The 21637-nt window shown below is 35.9% G+C and overlaps 1 protein-coding gene across 1 annotated transcript in view; it reads left to right on the top strand.

Annotated features, from left to right (window-relative positions):
* The first annotated feature begins 163 nt into the window (after positions 1–163).
* LOC150091610 (ubiquitin-conjugating enzyme E2 R2-like) overlaps positions 164–21637 on the top strand; it is a 53187-nt gene continuing 31713 nt past the window's right edge. Inside the window, exon 1 of the mRNA XM_090384914.1 lies at positions 164–600. Within this exon, the coding sequence (XP_090241040.1) occupies positions 424–600 (177 nt within the window). The 5' untranslated portion in view covers positions 164–423. The remainder of the gene's footprint in view (positions 601–21637) is intronic.

The following is a 21637-nucleotide window of genomic DNA, read 5'->3' as shown; positions in this document are numbered from 1 at the left end:
CAACATGTAATTTCAGCTCAAATATATTCTAATCGCGGTTTACATGCAAGCTTACCATTACTGTATGTAGTTCGGAAAGAAGCAGAATCATTGAAATTCAATGTAAAAATTGCTTAACATTTTTGTTTACTGCTGCTTTCTAGTGACGTCATGATCATCACCTAAGCTTTGTGATGTTTTGACGCAGAGTTCGTACTAGTAGCTAAGGCTTATCCGTGTGTGTGTGTGAAAGGTGTTTTGTTATAATAGCCTTTTCGAAATTCAAAATTCTTTGTTAGTGATAGTTGCAAAATTTCGTGCTGAACAGAGTTCTTATACGCAAGCAGTATATAGAACTGTATTTGTGAACAGTTTACATAAAAAAAAAAAATTATATTAACTGTTTTGTAGTGATTTGATATCGGATATCTTTTGGGCTCAGATATGGCTCAGCAACCCACAAGCAGTGCGTTGAGAGCCCTGGCCCTAGAATTTAAAGGTCTGCAAGAAGAACCCGTTGAAGGATTTCGTGTAAGATTAATAAATGAAGAAAACTTATTTGAATGGGAAGTTGCAATATTTGGTCCCCCAGAAACGTTATATGAAGGAGGATACTTCAAGGTATGTATATTTTAGGTAAGACTGGTGTCCCTAACAATACATCCAAATAGTGAACGGTCGCAGTTTGATAGATTATGTATTAACTAGATGAGTCAGTGCTTTTTTTTCCGTTTGATGTTTGGCAGCAAAAGTTAGCATAAAGGCACGCTTTTGTGGTGTAATACATATGTTGAAACGGTTTCACGAAATCCGAATAGTTTGAGCGTTTAGAAATAAAACTGGTTTCTCTCAAGGTTAAAACAGAATAGATTGCTTCTTTATTCCTTCGATAATCAGCTGTGAATATGTGAAAGTAGCAGTGCTACTTTTTGATATATGCATATTAATTTTACATTTATTTCTACTCTGAAATTTAAAGTTTACCTCAAAGATTCTGTACACAAACTGAAAACGTTAAAAACAAAAATCGTACTGATTTTCTATTCATTCATTTAAAGGTATCTGTTGTGACGTACAGTGGAATTTCGATCTTCTGAGAAAAGCTGCTTTAAGAATTTCAGTCCGCATTTTACAGAATTATTATTTAAAGTGGGAAAACGGTTTTCTTGGGGGAGGGAGTGCCGTTATCAAGCATAAACAAACGATGCTTCTTACTATTTAAATTTTCACGTATATAAAATAAGTCAGGGATTTACAGTATAGTTGTGATGTGAACTGTATTATACTATTTAAAAAAAACTCGTATATTTAATTTACTAAAATTACACGAGGATGGGTACTGTCACTTAAGGAAAAATAATAAACATTCAAATAAAGTAGGACTTGAGTATCGTTGTTATTTCTTACCACCTCTTTTCATCATTGAATTTAAACAGAAGCATTCAGTAAGTTTTGCATCCACGAAACGAAAGTTTACAGTATCTCTCCCTTTCTCATTAATAAATAATAAAAATTAAACCAAACAATAACTTATTTAGGAAACAAATTGCACAACTGATGTAGTTTTTACTGAAATAGCCATATTGTTTCCTGTGTGTTAAATAATACCACAACCGTGAAACCTAATGTTGACAAAAGTGTTGCTATTTTCTGAGCACATTAAAAATTTTATTGCATTTAATCCTGCATCTTAAGAAGGCTGCCTGACATGGCTTCAGAAACGGCAAATTGCCTGTGCTTATTTTAAGAGGTACCACTTCAGAATGTGCATATTAAAATATAAACCCTATAATGGAAATTTTCAAACAGTGTAGTGGTGATTGCATTTACCTACTGGCATGACAAAGAAAGCAACTCTAAGTGTATAAAAGGAAGAAGAATGAAACTGAAATGTGCAAAATTAATGCTTTAAAAAATATAAAACCAAATGCACATTCATAAGAGGTAGTTCCAGACATTCTTCTAGTGATATATCCAAGCAGTCCTAAACATAATACAATGCTGCCCAACCAGTTTAACACTTTGAAGTGTAAAACACTGATGAAGCTGATATTCAAGTTGTGCATGTATGTAAAACTTCAGAAAAGTCCAGTCATTCTGTGACAGCCTCTGCTTGTGTCTTCACACCTAACTGTTAGTAACCCTGAGAATATACCATCATCTGTTAGTCTTAAAGCAGGACCAAATTTACACCTCACCAAATAAGATTGTTCAGGGCTTGTAATTTGGCAGGGCCCATGAAAACTCCAGCCAAAGTTCTGCTAATAAATTAACTTTTAACATTAGGAAAAAGTATTAAATTGGTGCTTACAGTGTCATTATTTGAAATTTTTTCTCAGGCCCTCCCTGTGGGGAATATCACTGTTAAAATTTTACTGGTAAAGTAAATTTTTTTCTTTAATACACTTTTTTTTCCTGGTTACAAAAATGACAAATATTCCTATCATGTGAGATGATTGAAAATTTCATTATTTTATATTAAATTCTATACTTATATTATAGTAGGAAATAAACTGCAATTGCATTTAAAATTCTTGAAGACTAATAGCACCTCTTAGCCTGAAATCATTGAGTTATTGACTATAGGTGACACTCCTTATTGTGTGATTGATTGTGACATGATGGGTTACATTTTAACAGAAATAACACTAAAGTGTGAAGTGGCACAGTACTACATTACAGTCTATATATGAAATTAATGATTTGTATTTAATATACAACTTGAAGTCAGTTGTTTCTGTGTGCTCCTTCTAAAATTTGTTGTGTGTGAATTAAATATTTGTGTTTGTTTGTTTGTTATTTTAGTTTTTAGGAGCATTAGCAACTAAGGCCATATTGCTCCGGGGATATGCGGTGGTCATTCTTTGACCTTTCCGCATTCTCCGTATTTGGTGGTCACAGGCCCGAACCCCGGTGTAATCAAGAAGTGTGTGCTACGCACTGCTGCACCTGGCTACGGAGCAGCAGTGCTCACACTCCGTAGTGTGAGAACTCCGTAGTGTGAAAATTTCAGTTCTCACACTCCGTAGTGTGAGAACTGAAATTTCATATCAGTGTGGTAATAAACAATGGTTTCTGTTATGTTTGTGACAAGTATATAATTTAATAGCACAGAAGAACAATTTCTGTGGTCAAGAAAGCTTGCAATCTGTATTTGGGCTGCAATATAAGAGATGAAGGTAAACCTTTTATGGGGTCCTGACATCTCTTGTGCAGTGATGCTCAAGGATGGTTGAACAGAAAAATTAAATGTATGCATGCCATTTTCAATTCCAGTGATTTTGGCATGAACAAATAAAAAGTATTTGCCAGTTTTATTTAACCATTGGCTTTTCATCTAACCCCAGTGGCTCACATCTGGTGAGTGTGGGCTTGGCACACCCAGGGTCCTGAGCTGGATATCATTATTCTTCTCTTTCTTGGTGATTCCCTTCTACCTCTCTCTCTCTCTCTCTCTCTCTCTCTCTCTCTCTCTCTCTCTCTCTCTCTCTCTCTCTCTCTCAGGGTAACTCAGGAATTTTTTTTTTTTTTTTTTGGCTGGTGCAGCATAGGCCTCAGGCTTTCTTGCATCATATAGCTAATAATAATAATAATAAAGTAAGAATAGGATTCATGAAATGGTCAGCAGCTCATTCTGATGACATGCCAGTTCATAAGCCTCCTCAAACATGGACTTCATATAAATATATGTCATACTGTTCGCTAAATCAGAATTACAGAGTAATTGAAATTTAACTTCACATAAGGTTTCAGCTTAAATTGTGAGATATATTGGATGCTGAATGATTTCTTTTACACTTGATGACCAATTTTGATAATTTTACCACAAGCCTTATGTGGAGTCAAGTGTCAATTGCTTTGTAATTCTGATTTGTTCTAGAATATCCCATTTATGCCTTCCACTCTGCTTTTATGTCATCTTGTGAACATAATGAATAAATATAATTGTCTGACAAGAATGAAAAATATATATCAAACAAAGAGCCTGCCCAATTTGGTTACTCAAGCAGAATTAAGTGACCCAATTGGCAACTTAATTTTTCTAAGTGTTCCAAATTGCAGAGAAGAAACTTGCTCACACAACCATATCTAAATATTGTAGTTGCTGAAAATATTTAATATAATTTTTTTTCTTTGACAGGAGTTCTCATTTCTGCAGTGATATTGATGGCTTAATAGATGATATAGATCACAAGCATAACCCTAAAGACTGGAGCATTTTTATTGCCTTGTCAAAACATAGTTTAAAGGTTGTGCTGTTACATAACAGAATATGGAATATTCCATTATGCAACAGCACATATGGAGTTCCTCAAAAATAATAATAATTACAGAAAAGTATAACTGTAAATTTGTTATGATCTGAAAGTGATCGCACTTTTACTTGTTTTGCTGCTTGATTCACAAAATTTTTTTGCAGTTTCTTGTGTGAATGGAACAGCACAGGAAAGATTCCCATCATATTATAATGAATTGGTCATCTCAAATAGCATATATTCCTGCACAGATCATTCCATACACTGCTAGTTGATAGGGAAAAGATTTTATTGCCCCTCTTCGTATAAGCTTGGGCTGAATGAAAAACTTCATGAAAGGTTTGAACAAAGGATGTAGATCCAGTACTTGAAAACAAAAGAAAACTTTAGGTCTGCAAAACAAAAATTTCATGGACCTAATGATGTGAAGGTAAAAGAGGGAGTATTCATTGGTCCACAGATCGAGGTCTCAATGAAATATAGTTCTTTTGTTGATGTCCTCAATGTATATGAAAAAGCAGTGCGCAGTGTCATAGCACTCTGCCAAAATTTTAAAAAAGGCTGATCATCAATTGACAAAAATGAACTAACCCAGCAGAGACTACCAAAGAAAAGGCTTGAGTGAATCAAGAATATTTCATTTCTGCACATCTGCCATATTGCCAATTTGTTCCTCCAGTCAGTGCCCAGCAACAGGATAGCCACTGACAACCAGCAGCAGGCTTAAACTAAAATTCATTCCAGTAAACAGACAGATTAACACAACCAGCAATGACCAGTCTTGATGTTCTGTTACTGTATATGCTCCCATTAACTTATATAATTCATTTAAGATATTAGCATTTGTAAAGGCACATGATGCAAGAATGCAAACTTATATAGCATCATCTTCTAATTTGACCCATCCACTCGCTCCAAATGTTTGTCTAATTATGCCTTGAATTTATTTAAGCTATCTACTTCTACAACAACAGATGGAAGTTTGTTCCTGCAATCAACCACATGCTGACCAAAGGAAAACTTCTGCACATCTATCACACAACTGTCTTTGCTCAATTTGAATTTGTGCCCTCTCAGGTGATTATTCTGAGCAAGAGGAAAAATCCCATCAGCATTGAGCATACTCAAACCATTCAAGGTTTTATACACCTCAATCAGATCACCTCGCAGGTGCCTAGTCTCTAGACACTGTAATTTGCAAAACTTAAGCCTTTCTTCATAAGAGCAACCCTTAGTTCCATTCATGTTTAAAGGTGTTGGTCTCTGGAAAGCAGACCACCTGCATGCTTCATATAAGCAACCATTCACACCAAACTGCTAATAGCCAGCATGTGGATCTTATATATAAAGAAAAGTATGCATAGTTACTACTATACCTTATCTCTTTGCAGTTAATCACACTATTGTAATTAGTTGCTATTGCCTCTTGTGAATTTAAACTTTTGCATAAGTGAAATTAATTTGGAACTAAGGAGATTCTTGGACCTGATGTTTCCTTCAATGAATAACTGCTTATCCATTTTTATTAAAATCGTGTCATTAAGCTGCAATCTGCTGGTTTTGCTAGGATCTTAAATTCTAAAAATTTGATGTCACATGGTCTACAACTCTTTAGACCAAAATGGGTGTCAAATGGCCTGATGAGTTTAGTAGCAGAGAAGAAAAAAGTGGGGATTATGAACTGTCAGAGATTAGAGAATCCTGTAGTAAGCATAAATTAGTCTATAATCAAGTGACTCTGGGAGGTGTTGAAGGGGAATAGACACCAGTGCAAATTATGAAAACCTTTGAGCCAAGAATTCTTTGCTTCTATTCACAGTAGAATGAAATTAATAAATCCATTTATCAACTTTATGTGAATGGCATAATATTAATAATGGCAAATTGAATAAATATTTTACATCTACATTCCCATCTCTCTGAAGATAGAAATAATAGAAATTTGTAAACCACTGGACCTTAAACTGTGGATGGATCACATTGCACGGTTCTCGAACAATGTGGCCCCAACATATCCAGGAAACAGCTTATAACTGCTATAAATGGATTGCCACCCATCGCAACCACAGGCCTCAACCTTGTGCCACAATTCATGATCAAGTGTCTCAGCACGTTTATCATCGATCCACTACTCTAGATTTTTAACCGTGTCTTAACACAGCACTACTTTCCCCCTCTCTGGAACAGATATGCTGTGAGGCCACATCCTAAATGTCAATCTGCATCCCTCATTAAACAGTTCAGGCCAATCTCTCACTCTTCCAGCCTCTTGAAACTTATGGAGAAGGTATTACTTTCAACCATCACCAATCAAATCATGCCTCACAAACCCCCAGAAATTCACTATGCCATTACCGGAAGATCCACAGTCACTAATTTAATATCCATAACCAGCACCATTCTCAGAGCACTAGAAGCTAAAGCAGAACTTGCCATCACGTATGTCGTCCTGGAAGCTACCTTCGACTCAATTAGCATTCCCCCGCTTGTTCACCTCCTAGAAAATTACTTCCGTATAAAAGATGACATATTGTGGTTTATCACAACCCTGCTATCAGACAGAATCATTGTTCTTACAGTAGATCAAGATATAATCTCAAGAAAAATCACTGTGGGAGTTCCCCAAGGCGGAGTCCTCTCCGGAGCATTATTTACTGCAGTCATTATTTCATTTGTGCAAGAAGAGAAGACATAATCTGCTATGCTGACGATATTAAGCTACACACCCAGATTAACCCCGGCAAACATATCCCAAAAATTAATGAAAAGATCAATCGAAAGCTACACGACTTAGGATCCTATCTCCATCAATTTGGACTACTTATTAATCCTGCAAAATCAGTCCAAATTGTCTTTTCTTTGAAGCACCAACCCACTGAAGTCCAAGCTTTGCTAGATTGCATTCTCCTTCCAGTGGTAAATATACATACAGACTTGGGAGTCGTTTTCGATTACAAACTGATTGACAAGCTCTAACAAAATTCTGCAAAATGCGATGGATTACCAAACAACAACTACTCCACGTTAAGGATCTGGATGTGACTCGGCGGTACGTATACACCTCTGTATACTCCATTGTGTTATATGCCTCAGAAATATGGGCATCTGCAGCCCCACGAAAATGAAGTGTGTGTACTCTTTCGAATACTGGCTCCTTCGTTGGATCACACATAAACATCATCATCAACCCCAGCAAAGAACAACTGCGATGGCAACCGCACTGAACTTTGCCCGACTGCCAAACCTTATAATGGAAAGACTCCTCACACTAACTGCCAAAATGACCACTGGAATAATCTCGGAGCCAAACATATGGGAACTGTGCAGCTGGAGAATCCCTCAACCCAGACTGAGGTCAGCTCTGACACTTATAGCCAACCATTACAGACTAGCCCTTAGTGACCACTTTCTCCCCAAGCAGATGCTTATCGCAGTCCAAGCAATCGGAGGCAATCTCTACAAATTTGTCAAGGATCGCAAATACCAGAGAGAGATCCTTGATGACCTAAACTCAACCAGGTAAACTGCACAGTATAATAAATTTAAAAAAGGATGCCTGTATGATATTGTATATAATGTCAAAAATACTGTATAATATTTTTATGAATATATTGTGAATAATTTAACTGCAACTTATTATATTGTTTGCCCCGGGGGGATGAATCCGAATTTCGATGTGGCCTCCATCCTCAAGCCAATGTGAAGCCCCTGGCATTCCTGCCTTGAAAGGTACATTGTATACATCCTTTTGTACACAATAAAGATTATATTTATAATGCTGATTGGGAGTTAAATGATTTTATGATAAAAAGGAATTTTGAAAGAGATGTTGAAGATAAACAAGGCAGGGATTATGAAAGGTGGATGTTCATGGTGAGCAAAGGGTGCAGCAGATTGTATGGGCCTCAATGGCAAGCCACTGTATGAGTTGATATCGCAATACAATATGGAGAATGCAAGAACAATATCCTAGGTGGCTGTATGCAACACACTTAGACATATGGGGTTCCACACAGACGACCCAAGAGACTCCCACTCCTTACTGCTGATCATCATTGATAACGAATGCTGTGGTGTCAACAACATGCTGGTTGGACACTGGAGGACTGGAAACGAGTTTGCTGATTGGATGAGTCCAGCTACCTTGTGCAAAACGCCAACAGATGCCTCTTTATGTGTGGCACAAGCAACTTTAGTCCATGGACCCATCCTGTATGGTGCTCACTATCCAGGTTGCTTAATATGGGACATGTTTTTCTGGCAAGAACTAGGAACCCCTGGTGTATATGGACCAGTGTTTCACTGATAGCTCTTAGGATACTATGTGCACCGTGCCACATTGCATTTTTTCCCAGACAGAAATTGATCTTCCAAGACGATAATTCTCCATGTCATCAGGCCCGCACTGTGCACAAATGGTTCAGGAAATGGAATGCAGTGAAGATGTCACCCATCTTGATTGGCCTCCAAATTTGCCTGACCTCAATTCAATGAACACCTGTGAGATATTTTGGAAAGGGAAATGAGGTACATGGACATGCAACCATCATCTATTTGACACTGTGGAAAGCCTTGCAGGCAGCATGGCTACAGATCCCTATGGATGTCTTCAGACACCTATTGGAGTCAGTGCCTAGGCAAATAGAAGCTGTTACCCATGCAAATGGTGGTCCAAGACAGTTGGTAGGTGGTCACAATTTGGTGATCATTGAGTATAAGACAATCAGAGCATAGCTTTATTAAAGGGAGGTCATGGCTGATCAATCTGATTAGCTACCCTGAGGTTATCACAAAGGAACTGGATAGAATAATTCTGACATCATATACTTAGATTTCAGCAAAGCTTTTGATACTGTTTAGCATTAATGACTGTTGTGTAAGATTGTAGAAATGTGGCATTGGAGAACAGTGGTATGAGACAGTAGTTATAAATGGCTACTTCTTTTCATGGACTAATGTGGAGTGGAGAATTTTTTTTTTTTTTTTTATCGAAATTCTGAATACAAAAGGTAAGAAAACTTGTAGTACTTTGTCCCATGTATGGGCTGAAGGTTGAGAAGACAAAAGATACTTGTTGATATTAGACTTGAATTTCTCTAGAGTGTAGTTTTCAGGAAGTACACGAGAAGAAAGGTTGTTCCAGAAAACAGAAGGGATAAATGAGGAAAAAGAAAAGTTGATTCTGTGAGTTTCAAGTTGAACAGTGAATGGATGCTGACTGCACCATATATTCAAACTGGCTTATCAATATCAATTCAGAAGAACAGTGTCCATGGAAGTGTCTGTAGAAAAGGCATGCATCAAAAAATATGTCTATTAGGCAAAGATAGTGGAATGACGTCTGAGAGCAAAAAAGAAAGCCCACTTTTTTGATGCAGTAGAAGCCATATTTGTGATATGTTATGCCGAGAGAGAAATTAGAAGTCAGAGTAATTGCTAATAGAGATAGCTTCTCTAGAAATCTGAGTGTCATCAAAGATGAGCATAAAGGCAGTAGACTTTGCAAGAATAAGGCAGCACTGAGTTTTAGAATTTTGAAATTAACTGTTTTATTTGCCTCATTGGAAAATTACCAATATGAGCATTTAAGAAATTGGTGGTGGATATTTGAGAAGTTGAGGCTGTTTGTGCAGGAAAAGGTGTCTCAGACTGGAAAGTGGAATGTAGCTTGCTGTCATCAGCAAAACCATGGATAAGATTCTAATCAGTGGAAGAAAGTTAATATACAAGAGGAAAGAGTGAGAGAAAGGAATGAACCTTCCCTAATGCTGAGCACACCAGATTGGTGGAGAAATGAGAAGAAAGAAGGCCATCCAGAAAGAAAACTGATACCTATTCAAAAAACAATGCAGGCCATAACGTAAAAGCTTATTTAGAATACATTTATGACAAAAATGATTAAAAGCCTTAGAAATTTCAAGGGCAACTGCTTGATTTTACCAAATTTTTCCATTGAATTTGACCAACAATGAATAACAAGCCAGTACATCACCATTGGTGCAACGCTGACAGAATCCATGTTAATCATCATTTATTGGATGGAAGGTTTCTAGACTGCTTAAGAGTTAGCAGTTAAAAGACAGCTTAAAAATTTTTTTCTCTGTTATTTTGGAAAGAGTAGAAGTAAGTGAAATGTGGAAATAATTAGACAGGAGGGATTTTTCATCCCTTTTTTTTTTAAGAACTGGTTGGATATGAGCAAATTTCTGTGTAGAAGGGAGAAACCCTGTTTAAATAAAGTCTAAAAAGTGACACAGAACAGAGCATCTATTTTGAGAACAAGTGGAGAGATGCCAGCAGGACTTGGAGCTTTCATAGGGTCAAGATTGTTATGAATTCTTCAAACATCCTTCTGTTGGAAGATCACAGGATTGGGTATGGTGGGAGGTGGTTTACCAAGTTCATCAATACAAGAGTTAGAAGAAAAATAGGATGCTAGTAAGTTGTCTTTAGCTGAGGATACAATAGAACCATCTGGTTGTAACAGAGGTGAGAATAGTGATGGGCACAATTTGCAGCCAATAGCTTTGGCAATAGACTAAAATACTTGACTATCCTTTGGTACAAGAAGCAAGTTTTCTACTCTTAGCCATTTCAAAATTGAATTTGGATTGATTAATAACTATTTTGCGATTGTTGTGAGCTTTATTAGGCAGAAAATGAAGCTGGAGATTTTGATGCAAGCCAGTTGTAATATGCTGCTTCTTAGCTTGAACAGCCTTAGCACATTTATTGGAGAACCAATGTTTAGATAAGGGACCAAAATTTTAGAGTGGAATGCAGAATAAACAATTTCATCTCTACAAAGATAATTTCACTAACACAAGATGAGCAAACATTGTGATCAGAAGATTTAAAACAGTAATCCAACCAAGAAATAGTACTGATCATCCCATTTCACACTCCTGTAATGCTAAATAGTACAAGGCTAAGAATGGCCATGAGAGAAAGAGAAGAGCTCTTTTGGAGGAGGGACTGTCACCAAGTTGTGATCTGAGTGTAGAGGACCACTAACATTGACCATTTACTCTGAAAGGTTGTTGGTTAAAAAAAAAAAAAAAAAAAGATCAAGAGTATTATAGGGTGTGTGATTTGGATTGACTAGTATTCTGGTAGGTCAATAAATAAGCAGTGTGAGATCATTAGTAATTAAAAAAAAAGCCTCAGTATCTTGACCAATCTGATCTGTATGACTAGAAAACTAAAGCCAAAAGGAGTTTTCAACATTAAAATCACCAAGGAAAATTATCTCACTTTTGGGAGAATTAGACTGGAAAATCAAGTTTCAGAGGTAGGAAGTCAGAGTCTCATGTGATTAGAGTTGGAAAATAACAGATGAATAGGGCAGAGAGATTTTCAGCTTCCATAGGCATGTGCATGAGGGGTATGGCCCCCTGAAATCTTGAAGGGGCCTTCGGAAGTGGAAATGCTCAATAACACTTTGAAAATTTAGATTTATGAATAAATTTTTACTACCCACTTCTTGATATCCTAATGAATGCTGTATAGAACAGATTTAATTAAGAAATAATCCTAGTAATCAAAGCTATGAGGAATCTCCTTGAATTAAATCTTACATCTGAATACTATATGAAAATACTCTGCGACTGTTTTCAATTATCTTTGATGGATTTACAGACAGAAAAAATCTTTTAACCTGGAGCAAGCGGCTTAATGATGCCTATTGATATAAATTATATCCAAATTTCACAAAAGTGACATAAGACTTTCAGGTTTTAGGTGTTACAAGTTGCACTCCTGAATGAACTTTTTCCAAAATGAGTCATAAAAACAAAAAAAGCGTCATGACTCAAGAAAGGTTGAACTACTTATTGCTTTCATACGTGGAACAGGATTTAACTGCTGCAGTCACTGTAGAAGTAATTGACAAATTTGTCGTGTCTGTTCCTTTTGAACATAGAATATTATTATAATAAATAGGCCTAATAACATTGTAAACCTAAAAAGGTTGAATATTTATTTGTTACAAACTATTATAATATATTTTAATGTATATGTTTTTTAAATAAATTATTATATAAATTTATTTTTTGAATAAATAAAAGTTTTAATATATATACACAAAACTGTATTTATAAAAATATGTTTTAGTTTTTATGGGGGGAGAGCCCAAAATGCGGTTGGCTCCCTTCTTGTTTTAGGCTGCACACACCTTTCGGAGATTCCAAATTAGGAAGTCTCTAGCAAAGAATATCATAGCAGACATATGCACAAGTGTTACCATCTTTGAAACCTTAGTTCAGGCAATGAATAATTGAAACTGTCAGAAAAAGTAAGAGGAGCTTTTCAGATTTTAGCCCGAAATGGACATCATTGAGATTGAACTGAAACCATCTATATTTATGAATTGAATAAGGAAGTTATTTAGGAAATTTAGATCGTTTCACAGATTAGTTTGACTATTCATGATGCATTCAGTAGATAAAGTAAAAGTGTAATGTGTTGTATGAATTAATGAAATTGCTGGATATTGCTTACACACAGAAAGATTACACACAGCTCCTTGACATAACTTATACATACTACTCAAACTCTCACCAGTTGGCAGAGTAGAAACAAGAAAACCAAACAATTATATTAGAGTCACCTGGTAAGTTAATACACGTACCCATATATGTATTGTGTGTTCTCTGGTTGTTTTGCTGGACAAAAAAAAAAATCCAGTGTCTGGGGAAGAAACCTTGCTATCTACGCCTGAGATCGACTAACTCAGCCACGGAATGAAAAAAGCCCATTAAAGTTCCTTGCGTCGTTGACAGATTTCAAACCCAGGCCTTTTCCACCCAGTGTGGAGAAGACGGTGACGATACCACTGTGCTAAATGCACAGACAGCAGAGTAGAAACAGTGAGATTATGTGCTAACTAATGCAGATGCCTTGTAGAGAATTACCAATAGCTTTTTGTTCTGGACTCTCTCTCTCTCTATCTCTAGCAGCCAGCCAGCAAATGCCATTTTCAAACCCTACCCTCAAAATAAAAAGGATGTTGGATCTTACCACAATGCCCATCATGATCTCAATAGACATTGCTTGTGTTCTACTATGTACTCATTGGAATACCACAAGTTTTGGTGTTGAATCCTTCTACATTGAATATTTATTAATGAAATTTGTGCAGGATTTCAAGTTTAACGTCTAGGTTTGCTGATGATAGGTTTATTGGATAATTAATGACATTAATCAGGATATTCTACTTCAAGATTTGAATAAACAAGACTGATGGGCTGAAAAACGACAGTTGAGGTTTAACATAGATGTAGGCAAGTTACTGCATTTGGGTAGCAGTAATTCCTGAATAACATGCCCTTTTGAAATCACCAAACTCTAGATCTTTTTCCTTATCGACTGCCTTAGTACTTAATAAGGAAGAAGTTCTAGAGGTATTTGCACAGTATAATGTGAAGGCACTCTGAGTAGTGCACACGGCTAGAACAGCCCATGGGTTCTGTAAATTATATACAGAAAGTTTGACAAAAGGAACAAGGCAATTATTCCATTGTATAAAGCAGTGGTTAGGCCACTTCTGGAATATAGTATACAGCTTTAGAAACTGCATTTTAGGAAGGACATAGATCTGTTTGGAAAGGGTATGCAGCAGAGAAGTAAGGTTGGTTAGGATCCAAGAAAGACTGTTATTCTGTAAATTGCAGCATTTGGAAATTAGCATATGTATAGTGATCTAATTGAAGTGCAATTACAAAAATTTGCAAAAATTTTTGCATGCAAAAATTTGCTTTCATCCAGAAAGTAACTGATTGTTGAAATAAACTTCCACCTAGTGTTGTGGAAGTGATAAGTTTGAATAAACTTAAAAAAAGGATTGGATAAATGAAGTGGATAAAATTTTATTTTATTTATTTTTTGGCTGATGCTGAGCAAGTCTTGCTTCCTTGCATCATTTTGCCAATACTAATAGTAATTGCAACCATGAATGAAAGTCATAAAATTTCTTTGGTTGGGAATCAAATCCAAACTTTTCCAAGTTTTTTTTGCAATTGGCAAAACCACTATACGGTATTACAAAAACTGATGCATCACTTAAATATTTCAGAATTCCTTGTTAGGTCTAAGATGCCACCTTTCAGTATTAGATGAAATTCTACCTTTAGTTGTTCTGGTTTGTGTATTCTGAAAGAATACACAATCCAGAATAGATCTAAATAAAGGTCTTATGGCTTAGCTTCAGTTTATCTTAGGTGAACGTAGAGTTTCTTCCACCTACATGCAAATCAAAGTATGCTGAACAAATATGCGTTTGTTCAGTTTTCACAAATGATTATGTTATGTGCATTAGGTGTACAATTAGTAGTTATTGTAATTGAAATATACCATTATTTAAAACTTTAATGCTTTTATTGGATGTGCGAATAACATTTAATAAATGCCCTAAAATAGTGCCAACAGAGTTTATTATAAATTTAAAATTAGTTGAATTCGATTAGATGTAAAAAGATTAATTGGCATTTTATTTCATATCTTTTCTCCTTATGGAAACTTATTTGCTGCTACCTTGTGATCCTTCATGTATCACATATTAGAAATATCACATTGCTGATAGTTCTTCTGCAGCCCATATTTCCACATAACTTGAACGGACAACATAGAAAGCTGTACATAAGTTTCGCTTGGGGAGCAATTTGTAATGTATATTCAAACTCATTTGAACATAGCTTACAAATTTTCGAGACCCTTTGTGTGAATTCAATAGATATCACACAAAGTGAGTCAAAACTGTTTTTATAAAATAAACAGGATTTTATATTCATTTTATAAAACTGACCCACAATAGTGGTAATTTTTTGTACTCTCTTTTTTATTAATTTTTTTTATAGTTGACAGGTCATTAAAAAGTTGTTAATTGATAATTACTGTATATTTTGTACTTTATGCTGTTCTCTAATATTAAAAGATGAGGATTGAAACATTGTTTGACCTTCACACAGTGTATACACTTCTTAACAATTTCAATAATTACATTGGAAGTTTATAAATATATAAATTGTACAATTTTATATTAAAATATCTAAAATACAAGAAAGATAGGAAAAATGTCTCTTTTTTTTTTCTTTTTTTTTTTTTTTTTTTTTTGTAATTTTTCTCTCTTCGCCTTCACTTAATGCATGAGGTGTCTGAAGTCTTCCATATAGTGTAATATTTATTTGTCATACAGATTAGCAATTTTATATTAAAATATAAGAAAGAGAGGAAAAAATGTCTTTTTTTTTTTTTTTTTTTTTTTTCCCTTTGGTTATTAGTGGAGTCCCCTATGGTTCGGTGATGGGCCCATTGTTGTTTTGTGGATTTATCAATGAAGGTATATCATGTTTAATGTCCAAGTTTATAGATGATACAAAGATTGGCAGGGTTGTTAATGACAGTAAAAACAGTTGTTGTTTGTTGTTTGGTTTTTTTTTTAGGAGCATTAGCAACTAAGGCCATATTGCTCCGGAATATGCGGTGGTCATTCCTTGACCTTTCCGCATCCTCCATATTTGGTGGTGACGGGCTCGAACCCCGGTCTAATCAAGAAGCGTGTGGTACGCACTGCTGCTCCTTCCCACCTGGCTACGGAGGCGCCCAGTAAAAACAGTATGCTACTGCAACAGGATCTAGGAAAGTTAGGCAGATGGGCTGAGAAGTGGCAACTGAAGTTTAACATTGACAAATGCAAATTATTCCATATGGGTAGCAGTAACCTAAGAGAAACTTACTAATTCTGTGGTACTACACTCAGGGAGGTGGTGAATGAAAAAGATCTGGGGGTAATTGTGCAGTCAGATATGAAGCTCTCTGAGCAGTGCAGACAGGCTGCCAGATCAGATCATGGAGTTTTGTCAATGATATATAGGACTTTTGCTAGCAGAGACAAGGAGGTGATTATCCCTTTGTATGAGGCAATGGTCAGGCCACACCTTGAGTACTGTATACAGGTCTGAAGGCCTCATTTTAGGAAGGATGTAGAGTTGCTAGAATGAGTACAGAGAAGGGCAACAAGATAGATGAAAGGAACAGAGGGGTGTGCTTATAAAGAAAGGCTTATATTCTGCAAGTTGCAGCATCTGGTGAGGTGACCTGATCTGATCGGGGTGTATAAGGCCTTGAATGGTTTGAGCAAGGTCAATGCTGATGGGATACTTCCACTTGCTCAGATTAAGTACCTGAGGGGGCATAGATTCAAATTGAAGAAAGACAGTTGTAGAATAGATGTGCGGAAGTTTGCCTTTAGCCAGTAGGTAGTTGATTGCTGGAACAGACTTCCATCTGTTGTTGTGGAAATTGATAGCTTAAATAAATTTAAGGCTGAAATAGACAAACATTTAGAGTGACCGGATGGGTGAAATGGGAAAGGTTTTTTTTTTTTTTGGCTAATGCTGTTATAAGCTTGCTTTCTTGCATCATATGCCACAACTAATGCTAACAGTACGACAGATTAATGTAAATTATTATATTGATTATTGATTGCAGAGCCTACTAAATTATTATAATTCTTCAGATCATTATTCCCTTGGCTTAAAAAATATCAGTTAGATCTATTAATATTAATAAAAATAGATCTTTTAGCATAAATACAAAAATCCCTGGCTAATTGCAGGGGATATGTTCCTGAAAAGTACTGTGTTTGGCAAAATTAAGATCCTTTAGAGAATTGGGGTATTAGTGGAAAACTAATAATTATACTATTAACCATAAGTCAAGTGCATAGGGTTGATGAGACCCCAAAAAAAAAATATTTCAGCAATTCATGCTCTTCATCTACTCTGGCCATGCAGTTGAAACTCCTAATAGCTGTTCTTTTAAAATGTTTTCTTTAATTTCTCCATGGAAAATTATTGCACAGTTAGGAAAAATTTGTGAATTAAGTTAAACGTAATTCACAATTAAGTTAAACGTAAATTGCATGCAGCGTGTATTGACTGTAATCAGTCACTTACAGTTATTGATAGTAAGCTGGCTTTACTGCTGCATGCTTTCCTCGAATCATACGCTTTGGCTTCGTGAATTGAAGCATTGTCTGGAATCAAACTGTTGATGCACATACTTCATGTTTCAATTGAGCTGGTGTTCCTGTTACTGACAGGCTGGCATCCAATCACAGGTGTTCATTGAAACATGTAGTTTTTAAATTTGCATTTTGCAACTTCCAACAAGTCTAAAGGGAGATTTATAAAATATATGCTTTTAATATATTTTAATCCACCAGCACATCCTTTTTTGGGTGTGTAGATGGGTTAAAATACAGTAGGGTCTCAAAGTATGCAACCCTACTCATACATAACTGACCCCTGATTCATACTTACATTGGTGCCTCCGTGGGCAGGAGCAGCAGTGCGTAGCACACGCTTCTTGATTAGATCAGATCGGGGTTCGAGCCCGTAAACCATTAAATATGGAGGATGCGGAAAGGTCAGGGAATGACCACCGCATATCCCCGGAGCAATGTGGCCTTAGTTGCTAATGCTCCTAAAAACCAAATAACAACAGCATATATTCATCACTCGTAGCTTGTCTATTTTATGAAGGCAGTCAGTGATATGTGAGGGGGAGAAGGGAAGGAATGGGAACAGAAGGTTGATGTCATAGCATTTGTGCAGTATCAGCTTTTTGTTCTGATAAGTAAGAATTCTTTACTTGAACTAGATGTGATACCTTATGGATTAATAAGAATGATAATGTGTATCTTCAGCCTAAACAGGGTCTCTCCTAAAGGCACACCCTTTATGAGGATGGACTCATCCTAACTGTACTTTATTTAAGCGATATGTATATTCAGTTTACACAAATAAAGTTTATATACACACGAACGTATATATACATACGAACATTTTTTTCGATGCCAGAACTTCCAATATGACTCTGTTACTCTGTTCGTGATTCTAAAGAAAAAAGGTCAGGTTACCCTCCCCACACACACGCACTTCGGGAGGGTTTCAAGCTCCCGTGGGATTCAACTTCGACTCCAGACCGATAACACCCACCATCTGTTTACCGAGCGAGCAACAATACAAATGCAGTTATGGCAAAGTACTTTTACCGGTAAATTTCATCAAACTTTTGCATGCTTCTCGTGCAGGCTTTCTTTACCTTATCCAATTGATCTTTTAAATATCCCGCATAAAGTAATTATTTTAGTTATTCATCTCTGTAAGTTCCCTTAATTTGATGTGGAATATTTAAAAGATCAATCATACGTTATATTGAATGCACCCTGTTTGTGTTCTGTAATAAAAGGAAAGATAAACAGGTTGCCAAAATAGGGGCTGGACCACACAAACCACAAATAAAATTAATTGGTGACCGATTAATTAAACACTAGCAAGTCAGAGAGGGTAGAGTGTAAACAAATTCATCCCCATTGCACCATGTTAACAAGGTGGAGGATTTTCCAAGGCTGCAGTGCCTTGATTGCTCTATTGTACCCAAGGTTGATGGGAGCATCATAATAAAGCAATTAGTGGTAAAGCTCCTCCCCATCACCTTATTTTTAGGGCCTCTAAATATGTGTAATAGGGTCTCAGACTACCTAAATTTGGTATTTCTCTCCCTAGACCTGCCCATAGTGATGTACAGGCGATGGAAGCAATAATTGTCAGGTTATTTTGTTTAAGGAAAAAAAACATGAATTGTAAAATTTTGGTATACGAATATAAAACTGTGTTATCTCAAATTCAGGGTTGACAAATCTGCATTTGGGTAAGGATTCTTGTGCATTCTTAATACTAAAGTGCTCGCACCATTCTCTGAAAGAACTAAAAAAAAGAAATTAGTTAGCGTGGATCTGGGCTAAGTTTATGTATCCCAACAGCTCAAGGAAGGTGAAGTGACCAGTGATATTTCTATTAAAATTTTCAAGGCCAGCATTTCTCTCCTAATTTTCATTAATGAGAGGTAGAACATTGCATAACATTGAGAGGTAGTGCTCTGAAACTTGGTATACCTAGTTAATGTTTGGCAGAGACTGCAAAACTTTGTGTCCAGGCTCAAAAACCTTCACATTTTTTACAATGCGGTCTAAAACTGGCACCAAAAATTTGTTGCAACAAATTTAAGCAAGGCTTTTGAAAGTCATAACTTTGAAATAAAGACCTTTGGTATCTTCTTCTTTGGGCATTCCATTTAACATCTGCATGAATTCAGCCCTAACTAAATATCAGCTCTTATAATTGTTTGCTGCTGGCTGAGATATTTTCCTTCAAACATACTCAAAATTTGAAGGTCAAATTTTGACTTATCTTTAGGGGCAAATATCTTAATATGAGGCACCTTCAACTCTCTTGTTTTTGCCACCATTGAAAAGAGCAGGTTTTAAGCAACAAGAATCATGGTTTTTTCAGTTTTGTCCTAAAAAACTTAAGTCCTAAAAAATAGCCTTAAATATTTTATATTTTCCACATAATATTTGCATACTTATTTTGATGGTGAAGTTTCACATCTCAATAAGGACAGAACTATTGCATTTACAAGAGTGAAATTTTCTGCAATTACTCTGCCCTTTGGTTTAAGGAGAAAGAATATATTGCCAATGCACAAAAAGATCTGTATTTTTGGCAAAATGGCAAAAAATAAATTGCATGGGTTTCTTTAGTGCAAGTTCCCAAGCCTGAAAAGTGGTCTTTATTCAGGATTCCAAGCATAAAGATGATGATCTATTGGTTTCTAAGCTTGAAAGAAGTTATAACTGCAACAAAATTTATTTAAAACACAATACAATTTGAAATAAGCAAGTGAGTGTGAAGATATTGAATCACTGCTTCGTAATGGACTGGAATTTTTCATTGATGGTTGATATTACTACTTCAGGCAAGCTCTATTGTCGTTCCATTGTTGTTGTTTTTGGAGCTGGAAGATTGGCAATTTTTTGTTCAGGAATCCAGCAGACATCTTGTCTAGCAGGCCAGTGAAATGAGCAAGCTGCTCTATGATGATGCATGAAATTTACCAATACATCATGTTCTTCAAATGAAATTTCACAAATATTTCCAGTCCACCAATTATTGTCATAAATACAGGCAATGTATTGGCCAGGTTGTAAATTAACAATTGGCACATATTGAATATTGGTTCCACTAGTCTGATCTACATAAGCTACAAATGATGGTGTGTCATTTGATACTTTGCAAACATGAATCTGTCTTGCATCAATAGGAATGAAGTGATGATTTTCTCTTGTTCCAGCAATAGTATGACCGTCTAATAATCTTTTCTCTTGAAATGGTCTTACTTGCTCAATTTCCTCTTTAGAGACAAAACAGAATTTTATTCCAGTCACATGCTTGTCACAAAATTCAAACATGTTTCTTGGTGTCAGAATTTGGTTTTCAATTGGGCGGTGGAGACTTGCATGTGCTGGCAATCGTTTTATTGTTCCACCAATTCCATCACATGGTGACTTGCCATGGCTAGTGCCAAAGAAATTCAATTCAGCACTGATATAAAAATCCTTCTGATGACACAAGTTAATAAAATTTTTGTATTGAGCTGCAGAACCATCACTGAAGTAGCAAATGTGCCTGATTTCTGTCATGAAACTCTTCAAATATTCAATTACGTTGGTTAGAAAAACATGAACTGCAATTGATTTTCACATTTTTTACAATGCGGTCTAAAACAATGGATACACACTGACAAAGGCAGTCACTGATTATGCAGAAACTTATATTCTGAAGTTCAACATCCTTGTAATAAATGACAAATGGATGCAATGTAGCCTGGCTATTCTCCCAGTGGAACCTTTGAACAGCATCTTGCACAACAAATTAATAATTTTCTGCAAAATCCATCAAGATGACCAATTCTCCTGTAATTAGGTTTTCCTTTGTTGACTTCAAATGGTAGCTTTGATGTTTAGCAATGTAGTGATGACAGGTAACGTTAAATATCTTTGTACTGAACTCTTCAATAAAATCTGTTGTTAATTGCTTTGTGTCCAGTGTACCTCTGTCAGTGTGTATCCATTGCTTGAATTCAATATCTTCTGATATTCTCTAGAAACTTTTTAAATTCATCTATTCCTAGACATTTTTCACACTGATGAAGCATACAATCTTTTGACTCCAAATCACAGACTGTTCAACCAATGAGAACCTTGTAATCACATTCAACAGGACTTGCTGCTAGCATTAACTTGACATTTTGATGGATTGTGCATACACATACAGAATGTGTTCCTGGTGCACCAACTCTGACACACCACTTGGGTCGAAGTTCACAAAATTTAGAAAATGCAATGTCAGATCCATTTCTATCTTGATAAGTTATAAACATTTCCTTCAAGTTGCTGAGCAGTAGTTGCATTTGCATTTTTATTCCATCTGCATTTCTAATGGAAATGTAATCTTTCTTTCCAAGACATATCCAACTAAATTCATAATCTTCAAAAAATT

Source organism: Mastigoproctus giganteus, chromosome 1 (assembly GCF_048544385.1).
Source record: "Mastigoproctus giganteus isolate SK-2022 chromosome 1, ASM4854438v1, whole genome shotgun sequence".
Classification (NCBI taxonomy): domain Eukaryota; kingdom Metazoa; phylum Arthropoda; class Arachnida; order Uropygi; family Thelyphonidae; genus Mastigoproctus; species Mastigoproctus giganteus.
Note: the sequence above shows the minus strand (reverse complement) of the source record. Positions and strands in the feature narration are given on the sequence as shown.